The following is a 20,066-nucleotide window of genomic DNA, read 5'->3' as shown; positions in this document are numbered from 1 at the left end:
TATAAATGTGTGAGAGATCTCACACAATTTCTTTTACAATTTTTTAATGTAAATTATTATAATTGCACATTTTTATATTTATTAATAATTTTTTGGTGGTGCTAGTGTCCTTGGTGAATGTGGCGGACGTGTTTAGTTAGGCTAGAAAAAGCGTTTTTAAATTTAAATATAGTGTGGCTTTTTGTCTCAAATTGTGCTGCAGTTGTGCATCAGTTAGATACAAGTGTCCTTCAGTGGTGTTATTGTTTGGAACTGTGTTGTATATATTGTGTTTTTGCTGCTGTTTTTTTCACTACTTCAACGTGTAAAGATAGCGTACAACAAAAAATGTATGTCAGCGGTGTGCAGGACTTCTACATGAAACGCTGGCTCAGCGTTAGATTTTTCGCAATGGATGCATTGCGGAAACTGCTACATGTATGCGCCGAAGAATGTGAAGGATCTGTGGTCGATCTGGCTAAGTGAGAAGAACGAAAATATCGACGTATGTGTGAAGTGTCTGGATAGGCTGGAGCGTTTAGGAATGGAAGCTGACGTTGGGGTTGTAGCAGAGGAACTTCGGCGGGAGCTCATGAAAATGAAAAATGAACATCTTCTGCATGAGGAATAGTGCTCAGTAAGGAGATACTGGAAGTTAAAACTGAGTTTAATGTGTTAAACAGAGAAATTAGAACTATAGAGATTACTTTAGCTGAAGTAACTAGAACAGATTTACGTATGGGTGAGTCTTTGGTGAATGATGCAGTAATAAATAGTATGGGAGTGATTGGGAGTCAACAATATAAATACCACATGAGGCCTAGAAGAAACGAGATGTCATGAGAGTGGGGGGGGGTAAGTAATAGAGCATTGAGTAGTGAAACTGGGAGAGTCATGCTGAATAGTGTAGAAAATGAGTCCATGAGTGACGCTTGTGTGGACTTGAATGAAGTTAAGAGTGGTAAGATATATGGTGATTCTATGATTAAGGGTATGGAGAGGGGTATGCATGAAGAGTGCTTGGCTGATGGGACAATAGAAAGAGTGGTTTTAGCAATAAAGAGAGGGAATGAAGCAGACAAGATGGTAGTTATGGTGGGTACAAATGACCTGAGTGGTGGTATAAATCGGGTAGGAAAAGATTTAAGAACATTGTTAGAAATTATGAAGAGGAAAAGTGTCAATGGGAGGATAGTGTGTGTGCTGCCTTGTTTTGACAATTACGAATTAAGTAGATGAGCGATGATAATGAATTATATGATTGCAAGAATGGGCAAAAAAAAGAGGCCTGGAATTTGTCGATGTTTGGAGTGTGTTTAAAGGAAAAAGACAGTTGTATGATAGAGATGGGCTGCATCTGAACATGGAAGGACCTAAGCGATTGAACAAGTTACTGTTTTCTGAACAAGTTGAAGTAATTGGGCAGGGAAACTAATATTGAAAAGATTGAGTGTAAGAGAGAGAAACTTTTGCACTGATTGTATATTTATTGATCCTTATTCGCAGAATAAATTGCAGAAGTGAGGGATAAAAATCGGCATGGGACTGAAATTAGTGACTTATATATCAGTTCTAAAGCCAGTACAAGATCTACAGTGAATCTGCAATTTTTGTATACCAATGCAAGAAGCATTCAAAATAAGAGAGAAGAATTTTTGGCATTAGTTAGTGCAATCTCACCAAAAGTTGTAGGCATTAATGAAACTTGGCTGTCAGCAGATGTGGTCACTGGAATTGAATGTGATAGATACAGTATTTTCAGGGAGGATGGAGAAGATAGAACAGGGGGGGGGGAGAGAGTTCTGTTGATGACAGGTGATGTGTTGCAGCCAAAGAAAGTAGTATATCAAGATGATAGACATCTTGATATACTACTCATTCATCTTGAATCTCATTCAAGATGAATGAGAGTTCATTTCAGGCGGTCTGGTGCGAAATAATGACCAATGCAACCAAATATACAGTTGGATGCTGCTATAGGCCAGGGAGTACAGGGGGAGATATTGAATTCATGCATCGGCAAATTAGTGCAGGTTTAGTGATTACTATGGGGACTTTAATTATGGTGATACAAATTGGAAGGAGGAAATATCACATAACAAAAAGGAAATGCAGTTCATACATCTTCTACAAGATAATTACTTGAAACAGCACATAACTAAAGGGACACGTGTTGTGAGAGTGTTGGACCTGGTTATTGGTTCAGAGGATATATGCATAAGTAAGGTGTCCTCATTACCTCCAATTGGTGAAAGCGATCATGGGGTATTGACTTGGGAGGTTGCAAAATCTGTGGATTTTTCTGTTAAGAAGGGGTATATAAACTACAGGTTAGGCAATTATAACAAGCTTCGGAGTGAGCTTGCAGCCATCCCACGGCAGAACATATTGCAGGAGAAAGATGTTAGCAGTGCATGGGATAAAATCAGTGGGTATCTGAGGAAAGCAATATCAGATTGTGTCCCCATGATCAGGAAGGCAAACGAAGCAGGCACTAGACGATGAGCATATCAAGCTTGACCTGCAAAAAAGAAAATGTTATGGAGAATTTACAAGGAGAAAGGTGATCAGTACACCATTGAGCAGTAAGGCTAAAGCTAGGAAGGTTACCAGCATAGTAAGAAAGCTAAATCAGATTATGAGAAGACCTTAGCCAAAGAGATCAAGGGTAATCCCAAAGAGTTCTTCCGCTATGTGGCAAGTAAACGGAAGAATGACTTCGGAAGGATAACTTTAGTGGGTGCTGATGGTATTGAGGTGACAAAATCAGATGTAATAGTTGAGTTATTGAGTGATCACTTTTCAAAAGTCTATCACCGAAGTGAGGATATCTCTGTATCTGTAGCAATAACTAATGTGAGAATTGAAGCTAAGAAATCAGAGGTATTTAATATACGGCAAAATTTAAATGCAAACACTGCTGTAGGTTTAGATGGAATATCAGCTTGGGTGTAGTGGGAATTTTCAAATGAATTGTCAACCCCTCTTACTTGGATATTTAACTAAAGTTTGAACTCTAGATTGGTCCCTAGGGAGTGGAAGTTAGGCAAAGTGGTTCCTTTGCATAACGGTGGCTCTATAACTGCAGTCGTTAATTACAGACTAATGACCATCTCAGGAGTAGTGGTAAAAGTACTGGAAAGGTTGGTTAAAGACAAAATTCCAGAATGGGTGGATCAGGATATGATACTCTATAGAGGACAACATGGTTTTGTTAAAGGTAGATCCTGCCTTAGCACTCTGTTAACTTTTCATAATAGAATGACATCTGAGTTGGACAAAGGAACTGGCTACACAGTGGTACTTCTGGATTTTGCTAAGGCTTTTGACAGGATAATATCCCATGGAACACTGTTACGCAAATGGGAATGGATACTAAATTGGTGATATGGATAGGAGAATGGCTCAGGGAGAGATACCAGTAGGTGGCGTATGGAGGAGCAGAGTCCACGATGAGGCAGGTGACCAGTAGTGTGCCTCAGGGCTCTGTGCTTGGGCCATTGTTGTTTAATTTGTATATAAATGATATAGGAAATGGCTTACAGGGAGATATTCAGTTGTTTGCTGATGATGTAAAGTTGGGTAGCACAATAAAAAATCAAGCTGATGTTGAAAGTTTGCAGGATGATTTAAATAAGCTGGTAGAACTACATTGATGGAACAGTACTCCAAGAGATTGACGAGGCTAGAGACTTTTAGTAGCTAGGGGTGTTGGTAGATAGGGAGATGAAGTTCTGGGGGACACATTGCTAAGGTGTCCAAGATTGCACATTGGATTACTGGTTATTAAGGAACACACTAACATCCAGAGATAAAGAGGTTATTATTCCCCTTTATAAAGTGTTGATACTTCCACATTTATATTACTGTGCTCAGGTCTGGTCACCTGGATTCCTTGGAGATGAGGAGGCTGTGGAGAGGGTTCAGAGAAGATTGACTAAGTTGGTAAGTGATGTAAAAATGCTCCCTACATTGATAGATTGAGAGCTTGTGGATTGCAGAGGTTGGTTGATAGGCAGAGAAGAGGGGATATGATAGAAACATTTAAATTACTGAAAGCTTTTTATAGGATTGATGCAGGGGAAATGTTTCAGTTGTGTGATAGTGATGGAAGAACAAGAGGTTATCCCTATCCCTGGAAGTTAAATAAGAGTGTGGTTAACAAGGGTGTCAGAACAAGGTTTTTTGCCTGGAGAGTGATGAATGAGTGGAATTTATTGCCTGACTTAGTTGTGAGCTCTTCGTCTGTAAATGAATTCAAGAAGAGATATAGATATGGCAGATATTGTTTTGCTAGTTTGGGTGTCCCACGATGAGTCTGCTGACTCCATGGAGATACCCATAATAATGATAAATAATGTTTCATTTGTATTACATCTGTTAATCTTAATTATAAAATAAAGTTAAGTGAATTTAATACATGAAATTTTAATAGTTTGCTAGAATTGTTTTTAAAGTAGATAGAATAATGGAATATATTGGAAAGAAACCAGGAATGCTTAAATGATACTTGTGATATGAGGTTTATATATATATATATATATATATATATATATATATATATATATATATATATATATATATATATATAGGTGCAGGGGAGAGAGAGAGAAAAAAAAAATATAATTTAATTTTTAATATATATTAAAAATACAAACGTTTTAAATTTAGACTGCTATCAACAGTTTTAATGTGTATGATAGTGCTTAATTTGAATTCTTTTGGATCAAGAAACCAACTCATTCTTGCCCTTCTTCTGGAAGGTCCTCTGTTGTTAATTTTCCAGATCCTAGCCATCTTGTCTCACATATACCAATGATTGACCATTCATAGCATGCTAGATCTTGTAGAATCTTGAACTGATCATGTTGATATAATGATCTAACATTCTATATTATGATCATAAAGCTGTTTCTCAAAACAAATTCCTTAGTATATTTACCTGTGGATTTGAGAACATTAAAATTGGAAAATGTTAAATACAAGAACTAATTCATTACTAAGCTTTAATGTATATATGGAGAATTTCACCCACTGCAAATCATCTATTATTTATGACTTTTATAAGCATTTATGTCACAGTAGGACATGAAGCCTCAGTGCAACTGGCAAAGAAGATGCTATATGTTCACTCACCAAGTAATGATAACTTTATATAGCCAATTTCTTTATTTAAAACAATGAAAAAATTATCATGATGTTGGCAAAGTCTTATTTAATGATGGTTGCTAAACTCATAATATGTATTATATATAACAATACAGTGAATTTTCACATAAAACGATCCCTTTTAAATTTGTGAACATGTAAAATTAATCTTTTTCAAATCACACATGTTATTCATACTCTTAGAAACTGAAGGAATTCAACTGTGACAGGCTGTGAAGATGTACTTTTAATCCAAAGGCAAGCTTTGCCTTTCATCACCTGCTGTCCCAAGCATATTTAACTGGTTCACTCGCTTAGGAAGGGGGGAGAGAGAGAGAGGTGTGTGTGTGGGGGGGGGGGGATAACTGCATAATCTTCTGTGGGATGAAAAAAAAATTTCTGGAATGGGAATCCCTGCCACATCTGTGTGAGACTGTCTTCTCAACTAAGTTGAAGAAAATCTTTATAAAGGTTCTTCATGTTCTAGACAGATTTCAAACCAAGGTCTCTTAAGCCAAAGCGTTGCCTTTGATATCGATTGAGTTATAGAGGCTCCTAAACATGCACAAGTACGCACACACAGATCACTTTCCACAGCAAAATTAAGCAAACATTAAAAAAAAATTCCTTAATGAATTATTGTCCATGTAAAATTAAATGCTAGCACTATACACAGAAGACAAAATAAATCAGCAACATTTGACTTACATTTATTATTTTATTCACACCTGAGCAGTGCGCTTAATTCACTTCATGACTGGCTGTATTAAGCCTACATTCTTTTTCATAGGAAAAATAATTAAATTAAATAAAGATTGCACTTGATTACCAGAATAAAAATATAAAGCAGCATAAAATGTCCGGCCTACAAAAATTCTATTTGTTTTCACCATGATAATAAATATATAACTTCCCATTTTCTTATTACTAAATGAATACATTGCAAACTGATGAAACCCTAACAACTCAAATGTTTTCTGTACAGCTTTGTAAAATGCTAAAATTACACAGTGCTTCAAATATTCCAACGTATTCTGAACTAAGCTTCAATTTCTAGTCCAACTCCTACTTTATGTCCACCTTGGTTGAAGTTTTTACCATCTATAAGATATGACAAGGTCATCATAATACCTAGGAAAGAGAAAACAAAACCTATTTTAAAAATAATACATGCCTCCTCTTCCTAATGTGCATAATTAAGCATTTCTTCAGAATCTTATTTTTTATGATGAGAATTCATCATGCAAATAATGCATTACGCATGCACTGGTTAATTTCAGGAAGATGACAGTAAGATTACTTTCATCTCAGGAAGATGAGAGTAAGATTTTTTATATGCATTGCATCTAAATGAAACATGCAGTTTCACATTATAGAACAGGGATGTTCATATTAAAGATGCTAAGAGAGGTATCTTCACACTTAAACATACCTCAATAAAGGTCGAAACTGATCTGGGTAGTGCCCCTTCCCAACAATACATAATAATGTATTGTTGGACGTGTTGAACCCAAAAGGACATGTGCTTTTTACTATAAGATACTAAGACCATTAATGTGAAGTGAACGGCCTTCACATACAAGTAGCCTAGTCATGAAGATACTTCATGTGCAAACTTTGTTTGCTTACATTTGGACAAAGAATTAAATAAGAATATAATTTCTTGGCATCTTTAATTTATAGTAGAACAAAGTGAAAAAACTTTCAACAACAGGATTGTTATGGCCAATATGAGCTAGAGTCCATGGTATTTTCTTTCAAAATTTATTTATGAATGCATGGTTTAAAAGAAGTTCTAATTACCATTCAGATGAAGTAAAATTGACATACCAATATGCAATGTGATAAAAATAACATTTACTAAAAATAACTTCTCTCACCTATTATTTACAAAAACAGATGAAATATAAATATAGAAACTGATGAAGTACAATTAGAAAAAGGCAGCTGACACAATGAAAAAAGGAAAAGTTGGTCCTTGTTGGAGATCTAAAGAGCAGAGAAAGATATGATTATCAGGCATATAAGAATGTTTGGGGAAAAATCTGGAGAAAAGAGCAAAGCTAATAATAATGGTAAGTACCTACTAGATTTCTGCTCAGTACATGGACTAGTTATTATTAACACCATGTTCCAACATAAAAATGTGGATAAATTCACATGGAGAGAAGAAGCAAAGAATAAGAAAAGTCTCATTGACTGTTATTAGTGACAGTGATGTTTTTCCACTGGTTCAGGAGAGAGGATTTGAAATAGGAAGTGATCACCATTTAGTGTTGAGCAGAATAAAATTGAACTTCATATTGAAAAGAAGGGCGTTTAAGAAAGTTTTGAAACAAATTAAAGTTGAACAGCTACAAAGCAAACAAATTAATCCAAACAAGCTGAATTTTTGTCAAGTTTTTGGTTTTAGGTCACAATAATTTTGGTTTTAGTTCACTATTTTGGTTGAGTGCTGTGTGTTTTAACTGTCTCTATGATGTCTATTAATAATGTTGTGTGTTTTTGATAGTGTACACAAGTTGACATTCGTAGTGTTTTATCCATTTTGTAGCTACACAAAATGGATACATCTCCAAGAAAGCATTCAAAAATATGTACTCTTTCTCAGCATGCACATCCATACCTTCAAGACAAACTGACAATGAGTGTGGTGTTGGTTTGGGTACTGTTAATGTGATTTTAAAGAGGTTTAGGTATCTTTTCTCCTGACAGAAAAGGAAAACTACAATTACTCAAGATCATTTACTAGTTAGAAAAAGCAAAATGAATCCAAGATTGTGGCAGCTAGTGGGATTAATGTTTCTGATGTGACAGTCTGTCAAAGATTGATGGAAGCAGAGAGGACTGCCCCCCCCCCCCCTGCATGCCAAAAAAAAAACACTGTTGACAAAGACTGTGTAGAAAACGAGGTTCTAGTGGGCAAAACTGTACAAAGATTGGACTGTTGAGGAGTGGAAGATGGTCATATTCTCAAATGAGGCCATTTCTTTGTCCAAGGAGATTGCAAATCAGCAGCCAAAAAGACTTCTCCTGCCCACCTTCAACAAGCTCCTAAACACCCAACTAAAAAGATGTTCTGGGGCTGTTTTACACATGACAATCCAGGATCACTTGTGCCTGTTGATGGTATGATGAAAAGTGACCAATACATAAAAATATTGGAATAAAAAGTGGTTCCACAGATCTGGAAAGAAAGAATTCATCTTCCAACAGGATCTCACTCCATGCCACACTTCAAAAAAAGTGAAACAGTGCCTCAAAAATTACAACATTCAATTGCTTCAGTGGCCAGGTAACTCTCCTGACAATAACCCAATAGAAAATTTGTGGAAAAAGAGGAAAAGTGAAGAGTCTATGTCTAAGTTGATTAATTCACTTAGACATGGACTCTTCACTTCTGAATTATGCAATGAAGCAAGCCACTGTAAAATTTTATGCTTCCATATTTGACCATTGATAGTTGAAGATCATCTACTCCAGCTATCTATGCATATTTCTAATCTTCGTTTTCTATTTCCAAATCTGAAATTCATTTGTGAATACATCCCTAATGCATATCTTCTACAACTGTTCTGTCACTGCTTTATCTCGTTTAATATTTTTTTAAATTATTCCAGAACTTAGAATACCTTCTTTTTTTTATATCACCTTTATTATTTCTGATTCCTTTTTCATTACAATTTTCTCAGATTTTTGGTTTTTTACATTAGTTTCTGGATTTGCTACCTTCATGATATTTATCTTCTACTGTATATTCTTTTCCAAGCCTTCTTTTTAGCTACTTTGACAGGTGGCTAAACAAAATGTTTATACATTTTTCTCTATATTTTTAAGGATACATGATGAATAACTTGCCAGGAACTTTTATGTGCTTTCTTCTTTTGGACCATCTGTTTAATTTCTTACGTCCATCATGAAGTTCTAATTTTTATAACATTGCAGAGAGAATAACTTCACCAGATTTATACGGAATATGGTATAAATAATGATTAATTCATAACCTGAATAGAATAACAGTTCATATGAATGAATAATAGTTCATAACCTGAATGGAACCAATCCAGTAAGTACTTATCACTGTTATCATTTGTTGTTTTCTCAAAACATTTCTATAAGGCTGGGATTAAGTTTTTAAGTCTCTTTCTTAATTTTTAAGCATTGTTAGAAACTGATATAGCTTTTCTTTTTATGTCATTCGCATCTGTAGTGACTCAAAAAATTCCTCCACCTTTCCATACTAGAATCTTCAGTGAGACCAACAGTCACAAACAGGTCTCATTGTATAATTTCCCAGTTTGAAATCTATCCTAATTAATATACTTGAAATCACCTACTATTCAAAATCAGATCTAGTGTCGACTATTACAGCTTATTCCTTTTACCAAATTTTTGATATATCATCCAAGTTATTATTTAGAATTATATATACTTTTATAAAACAAATTTCTTTTATCTAAAAATTACTTAATTTATATAATGGATTTCACCTTATATGAAATATACAGTCAACCAAACTACAGCAAATGCTGTCATAACACTGAAAAGTTCAACAAGCACAATGTCATGCGAAAGGAAATTCACTATAGCCAACTATCCAGCACAATTCCTGTGTTCCCAGGAGTCTGATATAGTGAATTGCCATTAGCATATGAGTGACCATGTGACATTGACTAGAACTGATTGCAGTGACCAAGTTCACTACAGTGGGTGCTAAACATATCTGTGCAAATTCTGATTTCTTATATGTATATATGTATGTTTGGAATTAAATCATACCAAGTGCATCCATGAGCAATACCGAGTTCTAACACAAAGGCAGAAATAAATGACAAAAAACAGCTTAGTATTCTAAGTTGTATTTAACACCTTAAATCAGTAAAAAATATGCAATCAACTTCTGATGTACTGACAAGCAAAAATACTGTCTTTGAAAGACAGTATTTTTGTTTATCAGTACATAAGATAAATAATTATCATAAGAATGCATTAATGAGTAATATTTAATTTTCTTTATCCCATTTGTTTTATAATGTGGTCTTACCCTGTCGAATTCTATGACTAAAGGAAAGGCCTATCTGGCTGGAATTATTAATTTTTGCCTGTTAAGAAAAGAAAGTAAATATAAATGAAATATGAAGTACTAGAATATTTAGAGAATCACATGCAATAAATATAATACATTTCTAATATTTTCAAGAAATTTTAACTCATTTGCATAAGCATTTACAAATGACATTACAACTATAGTACACAAAACTGAAATCAGAGATCAATGTCAAAAATGGAGATGAGTGAAAAAATCAGCAACTAATATTTTCTATACATAAGAAAATTGATAATGTAAATAACTGAAGAAAAGGGAAGGAATAGTGTGATTGACTGATCTCTGTTTCACCATATGCATGTCAAACATTTCCTAAAATTTCTCCCCACCCCAGGCTCACAATCATTCCTCATAAGAAAAATATTACTTATCTTAAATATCTCATATTTATTATGATTTTATTTAACTTCTCTTAAAAGTGAAATCAAGGGCTCACTTTAGCGAGTATAGGCACAGCAAAGCCGAGGCACCTGAAGCTGGACCACAAATTAGAGGATTCGAGGGCTAGAAGTGATTATTTCCTGTTTTCTCACCTCATGCAGTGGGAGTCTGCCTTCTCTCCAAGCACCTGTTCCACCTTAATTATGGATACTGCAGCAGAGGAGTGGCAAGCCAACTACAGTATCTGCCTTCAAACTTCATGAGTAGTATTAGCTAGAGGAAACTTGAAAAATGCTACCGTGTACAGGACAATAGATGCACCTGCCCTAACACCACATAAGGCAGGTGAGAAGTCTACAATGTGGTCTGCCAAAAATATTAGCCATATTTCAACAATTAATGTTCAGACACTATTCAAACCTAGAAAATTAAGAGTGATTGAAAAAGAACTGGAAATATTTAAATGGAATGTAATCAGAATACAGAATATATTATATTCTGTATTCTGTACACTATATACAGAATATATTATATAGTGTACAGAATATATATATTATACCTTATAATACAGAATATATTATAAGGTAGAAAAGATCAACGACATAGAGAAGGAGTTGCATTAATTATTAAAAAGTATCTGATCACTTCTCTCCTAGAAATCAGATCAATATCTTCTAGAATAATAGCATCTAAATTCAAAACAAAAGAGAAGAAATTTACCTAAAAAATAATTCAAGTATATGCACCTGATCAAATCACATGAAGAAGAAGAACACCTAGAATTTCTTGAACATCTTCAAGATGAAATAAACACTACTAAGAAAACAGATATCACCTTAATCATGGGTGACTTCAAAGCTAAGATTGGAACATTCACAGAAGATAAAAGAGACATAATGGGAAAGTGGGATTGATGAAACCAATGAACAAGGTGAAATGCTACTAAATTTTTCAAGTTAAATTATTGCTAATACAATATTTTCTCACAGAAAAAAATCATAAATATACCTGGACCTCCCCAAATGGAGAAGCTAAAAACTGTAAAGACTACATAATAATAAATAAAAAATGGAAATCCTCAATCAATAATGTAAAAACCCTAAGAAGCATAGATATGGACATGGACCATGAACTTTTAACAGCAAAATTAAAACTGAAATATAAAGTCACAAAATCAGTCAGCTCCACAACCTAAAAGAATAGACGTTTTAAAACTAAAATCAGAAAATCTCAATGACAACCAAACAGAAAAGTTTGATACAAATATTGAAAAGTTATGGGAAGAAAGAAAAGAAAGTATTTTAAAATCAGCAACTGAGACCCTTAGTCATTCCATTAGAACCAATAATGAGTGGATGACTGGTGAAATTCTGAATCTGATTGCTAAAAGAAAAGAGAAGCATTTGAAATAAGAGAAAGAATTTTTGGCATTAGTTAGTGCAATCTTACCAAAAGTTGTAGGCATTAGTGAAACTTGGCTGTCAGCAGATGTAGTCACTGGAATTGAAAGTGATGGATACAGTATTTTCAGGGAGGATGGAGAAGATAGAACAGGGGGAGGAGAGTTCTGTTGATGGCAGGTGATGTGTTGCAGCCAAAGAAAGTAGTATATCAAGATGATAGACATGTGAATGAGAGTTCATTTCAGGCGGTCTGGTGCGAAATAATGACCAATGCAACCAAATATACAGTTGGATGCTGCTATAGGCCAGGGAGTACAGGGGGAGATATTGAATTCATGCATAAGCAAATTAGTGCAGGTTTAGTGATTATTATGGGGATTTTAATTATGGTGATACAAATTGGAAGGAGGAAATATCACGTAACAAAAAGGAAATGCAGTTCATACATCTTCTACAAGATAATTACTTGAAACAGTACACAACTGAAGGGACATGTGTTGTGAGAGTGTGTTGGTCCTGGTTATTGATTCAGAGGATATATGCATAAGTAAGGCGTCCTCGTTACCTCCAATTGGTGAAAGCGATCATGCTGTATTGACTTGGGAGGTTGCAAAATCTGTGGATTTTTCTGTTAAGAAGGGGTATATAAACTACAGGTTAGGCAATTATAACAAGCTTTGGAGTGACCTTGCAGCCATCCCATGGCAGAACATATTGCAGGGGGAAGATGTTAGCGGTGCATGGGATAAAATCAGTGGGTATCTGAGGAAAGCAATATCAGATTGTGTCCCCATGGTCAGGAAGACAAACAAGGCAGGCGTTAGATGGATGAGCAGAAGTATCAAGCTTGATCTGCAAAAAAAAGAAAATTTTATGGAGAATGTACAAGGAGAAATGTGATCAGTACACCCATGAGCAGTACAAGGAAGTATAAGACAAGCTAAATCAGATTATGAGAAGACCTTAGCCAATGAGATCAAGGGAAATCCCAAAGAGTTCTTCCACTATGTCGCAAGTAAAAGGAAAATGTCTTCGGAAGGATAACTTTAGTGAGTGCTGATGGTATTGAGGTGACAAAATCAGATGTAATAGTTGAGTTGAGTTATTGAGTGATCACTTTTCAAAAGTCTATCACCGAAGTGAGGATATCTCTGTGTAGCAATAACTAATGTGAGAATTGAAGCTAACAAATCAGAGGTATTGAATATATTGCAAAATTTAAATGCAAACACTGCTGTAGGTTTAGATGGAATATCAGCTCAGGTGGTGTGTGAATGTGCAAAGGAATTGTCAACCCTCTTACTTGGATATTTAACTTAAGTTTGAACTCTGGTATGGTCCCTAGGGGGTGCAAGTTAGGCAAAGTGGGTTCCTTTGCATAAGGGTGGTTTTAAAACTGCAGTAGTTAATTACAGACCAATCACCATCTCAGGACTAGTGGTAAAAGTACTGGAAAGGTTGGTTAAAGACAAAATTCAAGAATGGGTGGATCAGGATATGATACTCGATAGAGGCCAACATGGTTTTGTTAAAGTTAGATCCTGCCTTAGCAATCTATTAACTTTTCATAATAGAATGACATCTGAGTTGGACAAAAGAACTGGCTACACAGTGGTTCTTCTGGATTTTGCTAATGCTTTTGACAGGATGCCCCCTGGAACACTGTTATGCAAATTGGAGCAGATGGGGATGGATACTAAATTGGCGATATGGATAGGAGAATGGCTCAGGGAGAGATACCAGAAGGTGGTGTATGGAGGAGCAGAGTACACGATGAGGCAGGTGACCAGTAGTGTGCCTCAGGGTTCTGTGCTTGGGCCATTGTTGTTTAATTTGTATATAAATGATATAGGAAAATGGCTTACAGGGAGATATTCAGTTGTTTGCTGATGATGCAAAGTTGGGTAGCGCAATAAAAAATCAAGCTGATGTTGAAAGTTTGCAGGATGATTTAAATAAGCTGGTAGAATGGGCAAAAGGTAATGGATGTCAGTTCAATGTGGAAAAGTGTAAAGTCATGCATTTTGGGATTAAAAGATTACCAACTGTGTACTACATTGATGGAACAGTACTCCAAGAGATTGACGAGGCTAGGGACTTTTAGTAGCTAGGGGTGTTGGTAGATAGGGAGATGAAGTTCAGGGGACACATTGCTAAGGTGTCCAAGATTGCACATTGGATTACTTGGTTATTAAGGAACACACTAACATCCAGAGATAAAGAGGTTATTATTCCCCTTTATAAAGTGTTGATACTTCCACATTTATATTACTGTGCTCAGGTCTGGTCACCTGGATTCCTTGGAGATGAGGAGGCTGTGGAGAGGGTTCAGAGAAGAGTGACTAAGTTGGTAAGTGATGTAAAAAATGCTCCCTACATTGATAGATTGAGAGCTTGTGGATTGCAGAGGTTGGTTGATAGGCAGAGAAGAGGGGATATGATAGAAACATTTAAATTACTGAAAGGTTTTTATAGGATTGATGCAGGGGAAATGTTTCAGCTGTGTGATAGTGATGGAAGAACAAGAGGTCATCCCTGGAAATTAAAAAGAGTGTGGTTAACAAGGGTGTGAGAACAATGTTTTTTTGCCTGGAGGGTGGTGAATGAGTGGAATTTATTGGCTGACTTAGTTGTGAGCTCTTCGTCTGTAAATGAATTCAAGAAGAGATATGACAGATATTGTTTTGCTAGTTTGGGTCTCCTGCGATGAGTGTACTGACTCCATGGAGATACCCATAATAATAATAAATAATAATAATAATAAAAAAATGAAACTAAAAATCACAAAAGAAAAAAACAGAAAACAGGAATACCTACTAATTAAAAAGGAAAGAGATTGAAAATGAAAAAAAAAAAGAATACCTTAAAGAAAAAGCCAATAAAAAAAATGATTTAAAGACTATTTTCAGAATAATAGAGGATATCATTCTCTTTTATTCTGATTGTTTTAGGAACATATCTAAAGCATATGTTCCTAAAACAATCACATTAATAGATCAAAATGGAAAAATTACAGGAAACGAAGACGATATGAAGAAAATATGGTACAACTATTTCACTGTAAACTTTGAAAACAACAACACAAACCATTTTCCAGAACCTAATGCAAGCTCCATAGAACCATCAAAAATTCTTGATGAATATATAAAGCACTCAAAGAAATAAAGAAGAGAAAACTACTGGTTTTGATAATATTCACAAAGAATTATGGAAAGAAGGTGGAGAAAGAGTCATAAATTACTTAGAAAAACTATTTAACAAAATAATTATTGAAGAGAAATTTCTAAAAATTGGAAGATATCAAAAATAATTCCTCCTCTTCTCCTCATCATCAAATTCCTGATATATATATATATATATATATATATATATATATATATATATATATACCCTTAAGGGGTGTACAGCCCAAAAATAACTCCATTGCATAAAAAAGGATATTATATTAACACGTTTTATGCAAAAAAATTGAATAAAATGTGTTAACTATAGGCCTATTTCTCTACTTAATCATGCTTTTAGTTTAATTAATCATGCTTTTTGTATAATATGGATGAAAATCAAGATTTTCATCCATATTATATAAAACCAAATTAAGTCTATCTATGAAGAAATCCTAGAAGAGGAACAAATGGACTTCAGAAGTGGCAGAGGAATAGTTGATGCAATTTTTGTAAGACAGAGATTAGCAGACCTTTCAAAAGAAAATAATTCTATTCTTTATTGTTGTTTCAATGATTATAAACAGGCTTTTGATACAATAGATAGAAAATACATGATCAAATTCCTTGAAAAAACTAGCACAGATCCCTATATTATTAATCTCATTAAGCAATATTATCAAGGTATAAAAAGCAATAGTCATATTTAATAAAATGGAAACAGAAGAAATACATATTGTAAAAGGAGTTATGCAAGGCTGTCCACTTTCACCATACTTATTTAATATATATATATATATATATATATATATATTAGTAATGTTGCAAAAGCTCTAGAGGAATGTACTGGCCTCTCAGTAAATTGAACATATCAAATATGTGGATGATATAGTCCTTCTTACTAAGAGCAAAGAAGATCTGAAATCCATGATCAGCAAAATAAACCAAATTTGCAATAAATATGAGTATAAATTTTAATAAAAACTAAAATAATGACAATAGGGAAAGAAAATAAACTAGTTAACATTGATATTGATAATAAATATATTGAACAAGTTAACTCAGTTTAACTATTTGGGTTCACTTATCACTGAAGATCTAAATTATATGAAAACAATAAATCATAGAACTGGCTTAGGTTGGTCTGTAATAGGAAAGCTAAATAAAATTTTTAATACTAATAAATAAGTACAACAGCTAAAATTAAAAATATAAAACTCAATGTATTGCCTGTAGTCCTCTACGGATCTGAAAGTTGGATAACAAAGAGAAAAGAAGAAATAAAATTACAAGTATTTGAATTCAAATGCTTACAAAAATTAAACCAAACTAAATGGACTGAGAAAAAGACCAATGAAATAGTGAGGGATGGACTAAATTACAAAGGACTAATATTAGACAAACTAAATAAAAAAAAGATTAAAATGGTATGGACATGTAAACAGAATGAATCAAAATAGTTACCTTACATCGCCCTACATGGAAGGAAAACCACCAAACAGACAAGCGGCAGACCAAGAATAAGCTGGATCACTAATATTAAGAAAGCTGCTAAGATCAACAGCCTTTAAGATCTTTCAAGAAAGACTTTATTAAGAGAAGAATGCAGAAGATGGACTCATGAAGTACTCAACTTGTCTTGATGAAAGAGAATCAATCAAAAATTAGATAACTGAGGCTATGAGCTCCTCTTTGCTGAGCACAACACTGATTTTAGTATGTGCTCAGCAAAGTTGTTGAACTCAAAAACTAGAGTGGACATTGACTTATTAGCTTTTATCATGTTTTCATAAGAATTATTTTTTTTTTTTTTGGTGGGGCAGAGGAGGGTTGAGAAATAGGGTGTGGCTGATTTTTGGAGCAATTCATTTCAGCTAATTTTTTACATACAAAACAGAATGGCAATCAGTATTCAATAAAGTGGTTGCAGATATTCATGACATCTTTCTTATTTATACATTACAAGGTTGCTGAAATGAAGAGAGAATTGTCACATAAGCTATGAACAGATACAGTAAATAAACTGTTGATATACAAGGAAGAAAACTGAGCCTTGAGGCACTTCCAGCAGTGATGGCAAAGTTGAAGGATAAAAAGCTACCCATTTTCACTCTCTCACACACATAACTAAAGAGTAAACTGGACGCCCAATGGAAGAGAGCAAGAGAAAGACCATAGTAATGCAGGAGGCACAAAGTCCTCTTGAATTGCTGCTTTCTACCACACAGGGTTGCAGAATACAGCATATTAATCTTAAGGATTTAACTTTGTACTGACTCCTAAACATTATTATTATTATTATTATTATTCAGGCCTCCAACGAGTCAAAAGACTCATCGAGGGAGGTCCTTCCTAAGACATAAAGTCTGTCAAGACTCATCGAGGGGAGGTCCCCCCCTGAGAAACACAAAGTTTATCATACCACTCTTTAAAGTCACTGACCGTTCTCGCTCCCACCACTCCATCAGGTAATGCATTCCACGGCTCAACCACCCTCCACACAAAGAAACCACTCCTTACCCTCTTGCTCACAGTTTCCTTTCGTAACTTCCAGGGATGGCCTCTTGTCATCACTCCTTCCCGCTGATCAACCAAGCGAAAGAATTCCCCAGTGTCAACCCTGTAACCACCTCTCAACAGTTTAAAAGTCTCAATCATATCACCTCTCCTTCTTCTATCCGCCAAACTCTGCAGTCCACATTCTCTCAGCCGATCCTCATAACTATCATTGTACAGTCCTGAAACCATCTTTGTCATCCGTCTTTGTATCTTTTCCACAGTTAATTTATCCCCTTCAAATCCTGGGGACCAAATCTGAGAACAATAGTCCAAGTGTGGTCTGATCAGAGACTTATACAACGGAATGATAACCCTCTTATCTCTGCAGGTCAGTGTCCTTCTCATAATAGCAGCAATCCTCTGTGTTACCTTCACCACCTTTGCAATATGTCCCCTAAACTTCAGGTTTCTATCAATCATCAACCCCAGATCTCTTGTCTCCCCTACTTCCTCCAGTATAACTCCTCCCATAGAGTATGCAGCATCCCATCGATGTTTCCCAAACCTCAAAACCTTACATTTTGCTGCATTAAACTGACACCCCCATTCATTTGCCCATCTATCTAGCTTATTTAAATCCTCTTGCAGGGCTACCACATCTGCGCTATTACTAATAATCCTTCCCAGCTTCGCATCATCCGCAAACAACTGAATATCCCCCTGCAATCCACTGGCTATGTCATTGATATAAAGGTTAAACAATATAGGTCCTAGTACTGAGCCCTGTGGGACCCCACTTGTAACCCTCTGCCTCCTGGAAACTGCTCCACCATACACAACTCTCTGATACCTATCAGACAGCCAATCCTGAATCCAGTTGACCAATCTGACATCCAGACCCATGTGCTGCAACTTAAATATCAGCTTATCATGTGGCACCCTGTCAAATGCCTTCGCCAAGTCTAAGAAAATTGCAGTATATGCCTTTCCCTCATCTAATGCTCTTGTAACTTTATTATAAAAGGCTAGCATATTGCTAAAACAAGAGCTTCCTTTCACAAATCCATGTTGATTCTCACAGATAACATTACCCTCATCTGCCCAATGCTGTACACGGTCCCTCACTACTTTCTCCAAGATCTTAACTACTGATGACACACAGACTGGCCTATAATTAGACACTTCCAGTCTGTTACCACCCTTATGCAATGGCACTATCTTACCTTCCTTCCATTCCCTGGGCACCTTTGCCAAAGCCAGACTTTCATTGTAAAGCCACGTTAAAGGTATTGTCAATTCGCTAGCACATTCTCTCAAAACTCGTGGCGAAATACCATCCAGTCCCACAGCTTTACTGACATCCAGAGTACTCAGTATCTGAAACACACTCTCCTCCTGTACCTCCAGACCTCGTACCAGTCCTATCCCTCTAGCATTAAAACTGACTCCTCTAGGATGAAATACTCCAATAAAGTGTTCATTGAACAATTCCACTATGTCCTCTGCATCAGTCACTCTATTCCCATTTTTATCCCACAATATCATTCTTCCACAGTCATTTCTCCTCCTACTGGCCACATAGCTAAAAAATTCCCTAGGATTTTCTTTGGATCTTAGGGCCAATCTCCTCTCATATTCCAGTTTCGCTTTCCTTACCACATGAGTCACTCTTCTGGCCTGTGTCTTATATTCTTCACCCATCCTCTCTTCACCTGTCTCCTTATATCTCTTCCATAGCCTCTTTTTCGCATGCAGTTCCTGTTTAATGTTGTTTGTCATCCACTTTACTCCAAATTGCGCCCTCTTCTTCACTCGTGGTATACAACTTATCATTGCTGATAACAAATATTCTTTCACAATTTCCCACGCACTGGTGATATCCCGGCCGTCCAATTCCTCCCTCCATGAAACTTCCCGAAGCTGACGTCTAAGACTATTATAATCACCTGCCTTATAATTCCACATAAGTTCCCGTCTCTTTGATACTCCTGCATGTCTATTCATTTTCCATGTCAACACCATATGGTCACTCTCTCCAACTGGTGGGAGAGACGTCAACTCAGTTATTATCAACTCTTCTGATGCTATAACCAAATCCAAAATTTTTGAACCTCTTGTTCCCTCTGTTACATGTTACCTAAGACATTTGTCCCTCAAGAATTCTAGAAATTCCATTCCCCTATTGTTACATGCATGTTCCTCTCTCCAATTTATACTACTGAAGTTAAAATCTCCCATAACAATCATTCTTCTTGCACTTGCCAAACTTAGCTGTCTAAACATCTCCTGGTCCCCATCCTCTGTGCTCCTGGGTCTGTAGCAACACCCCACTAAACATCCTGTCTTGCCTACCTCTAGCTCACACCATACGCTCTCAAAATCATTTGT

General features: G+C 35.6%; 1 protein-coding gene across 1 annotated transcript in view; it reads right to left on the bottom strand.

Annotated features, from left to right (window-relative positions):
• Nucleotides 1-5,825: 5,825 nt before the first annotated feature.
• The window catches only part of LOC150095853 (voltage-dependent anion-selective channel-like), a 187,924-nt gene continuing 173,683 nt past the window's right edge, over nucleotides 5,826-20,066 (bottom strand). Inside the window, exons 8-9 of the mRNA XM_090408845.1 lie at nucleotides 10,172-10,229; nucleotides 5,826-6,258 (exon numbers count right to left, since the gene is read on the bottom strand). Of these exons, the coding sequence (XP_090264971.1) occupies nucleotides 6,167-6,258; nucleotides 10,172-10,229 (150 nt within the window). The 3' untranslated portion in view covers nucleotides 5,826-6,166. The remainder of the gene's footprint in view (nucleotides 6,259-10,171; nucleotides 10,230-20,066) is intronic.

This window comes from Typopeltis vanoorti, chromosome 19 (assembly GCF_054136105.1).
Source record: "Typopeltis vanoorti isolate ZY-2024b chromosome 19, IOZ_Tvanoo_1.0, whole genome shotgun sequence".
Lineage (NCBI taxonomy): Eukaryota > Metazoa > Arthropoda > Arachnida > Uropygi > Thelyphonidae > Typopeltis > Typopeltis vanoorti.
The sequence above is the reverse complement of the archived record's forward strand: the minus strand, read 5'-3'. Positions and strand labels throughout refer to the sequence as shown.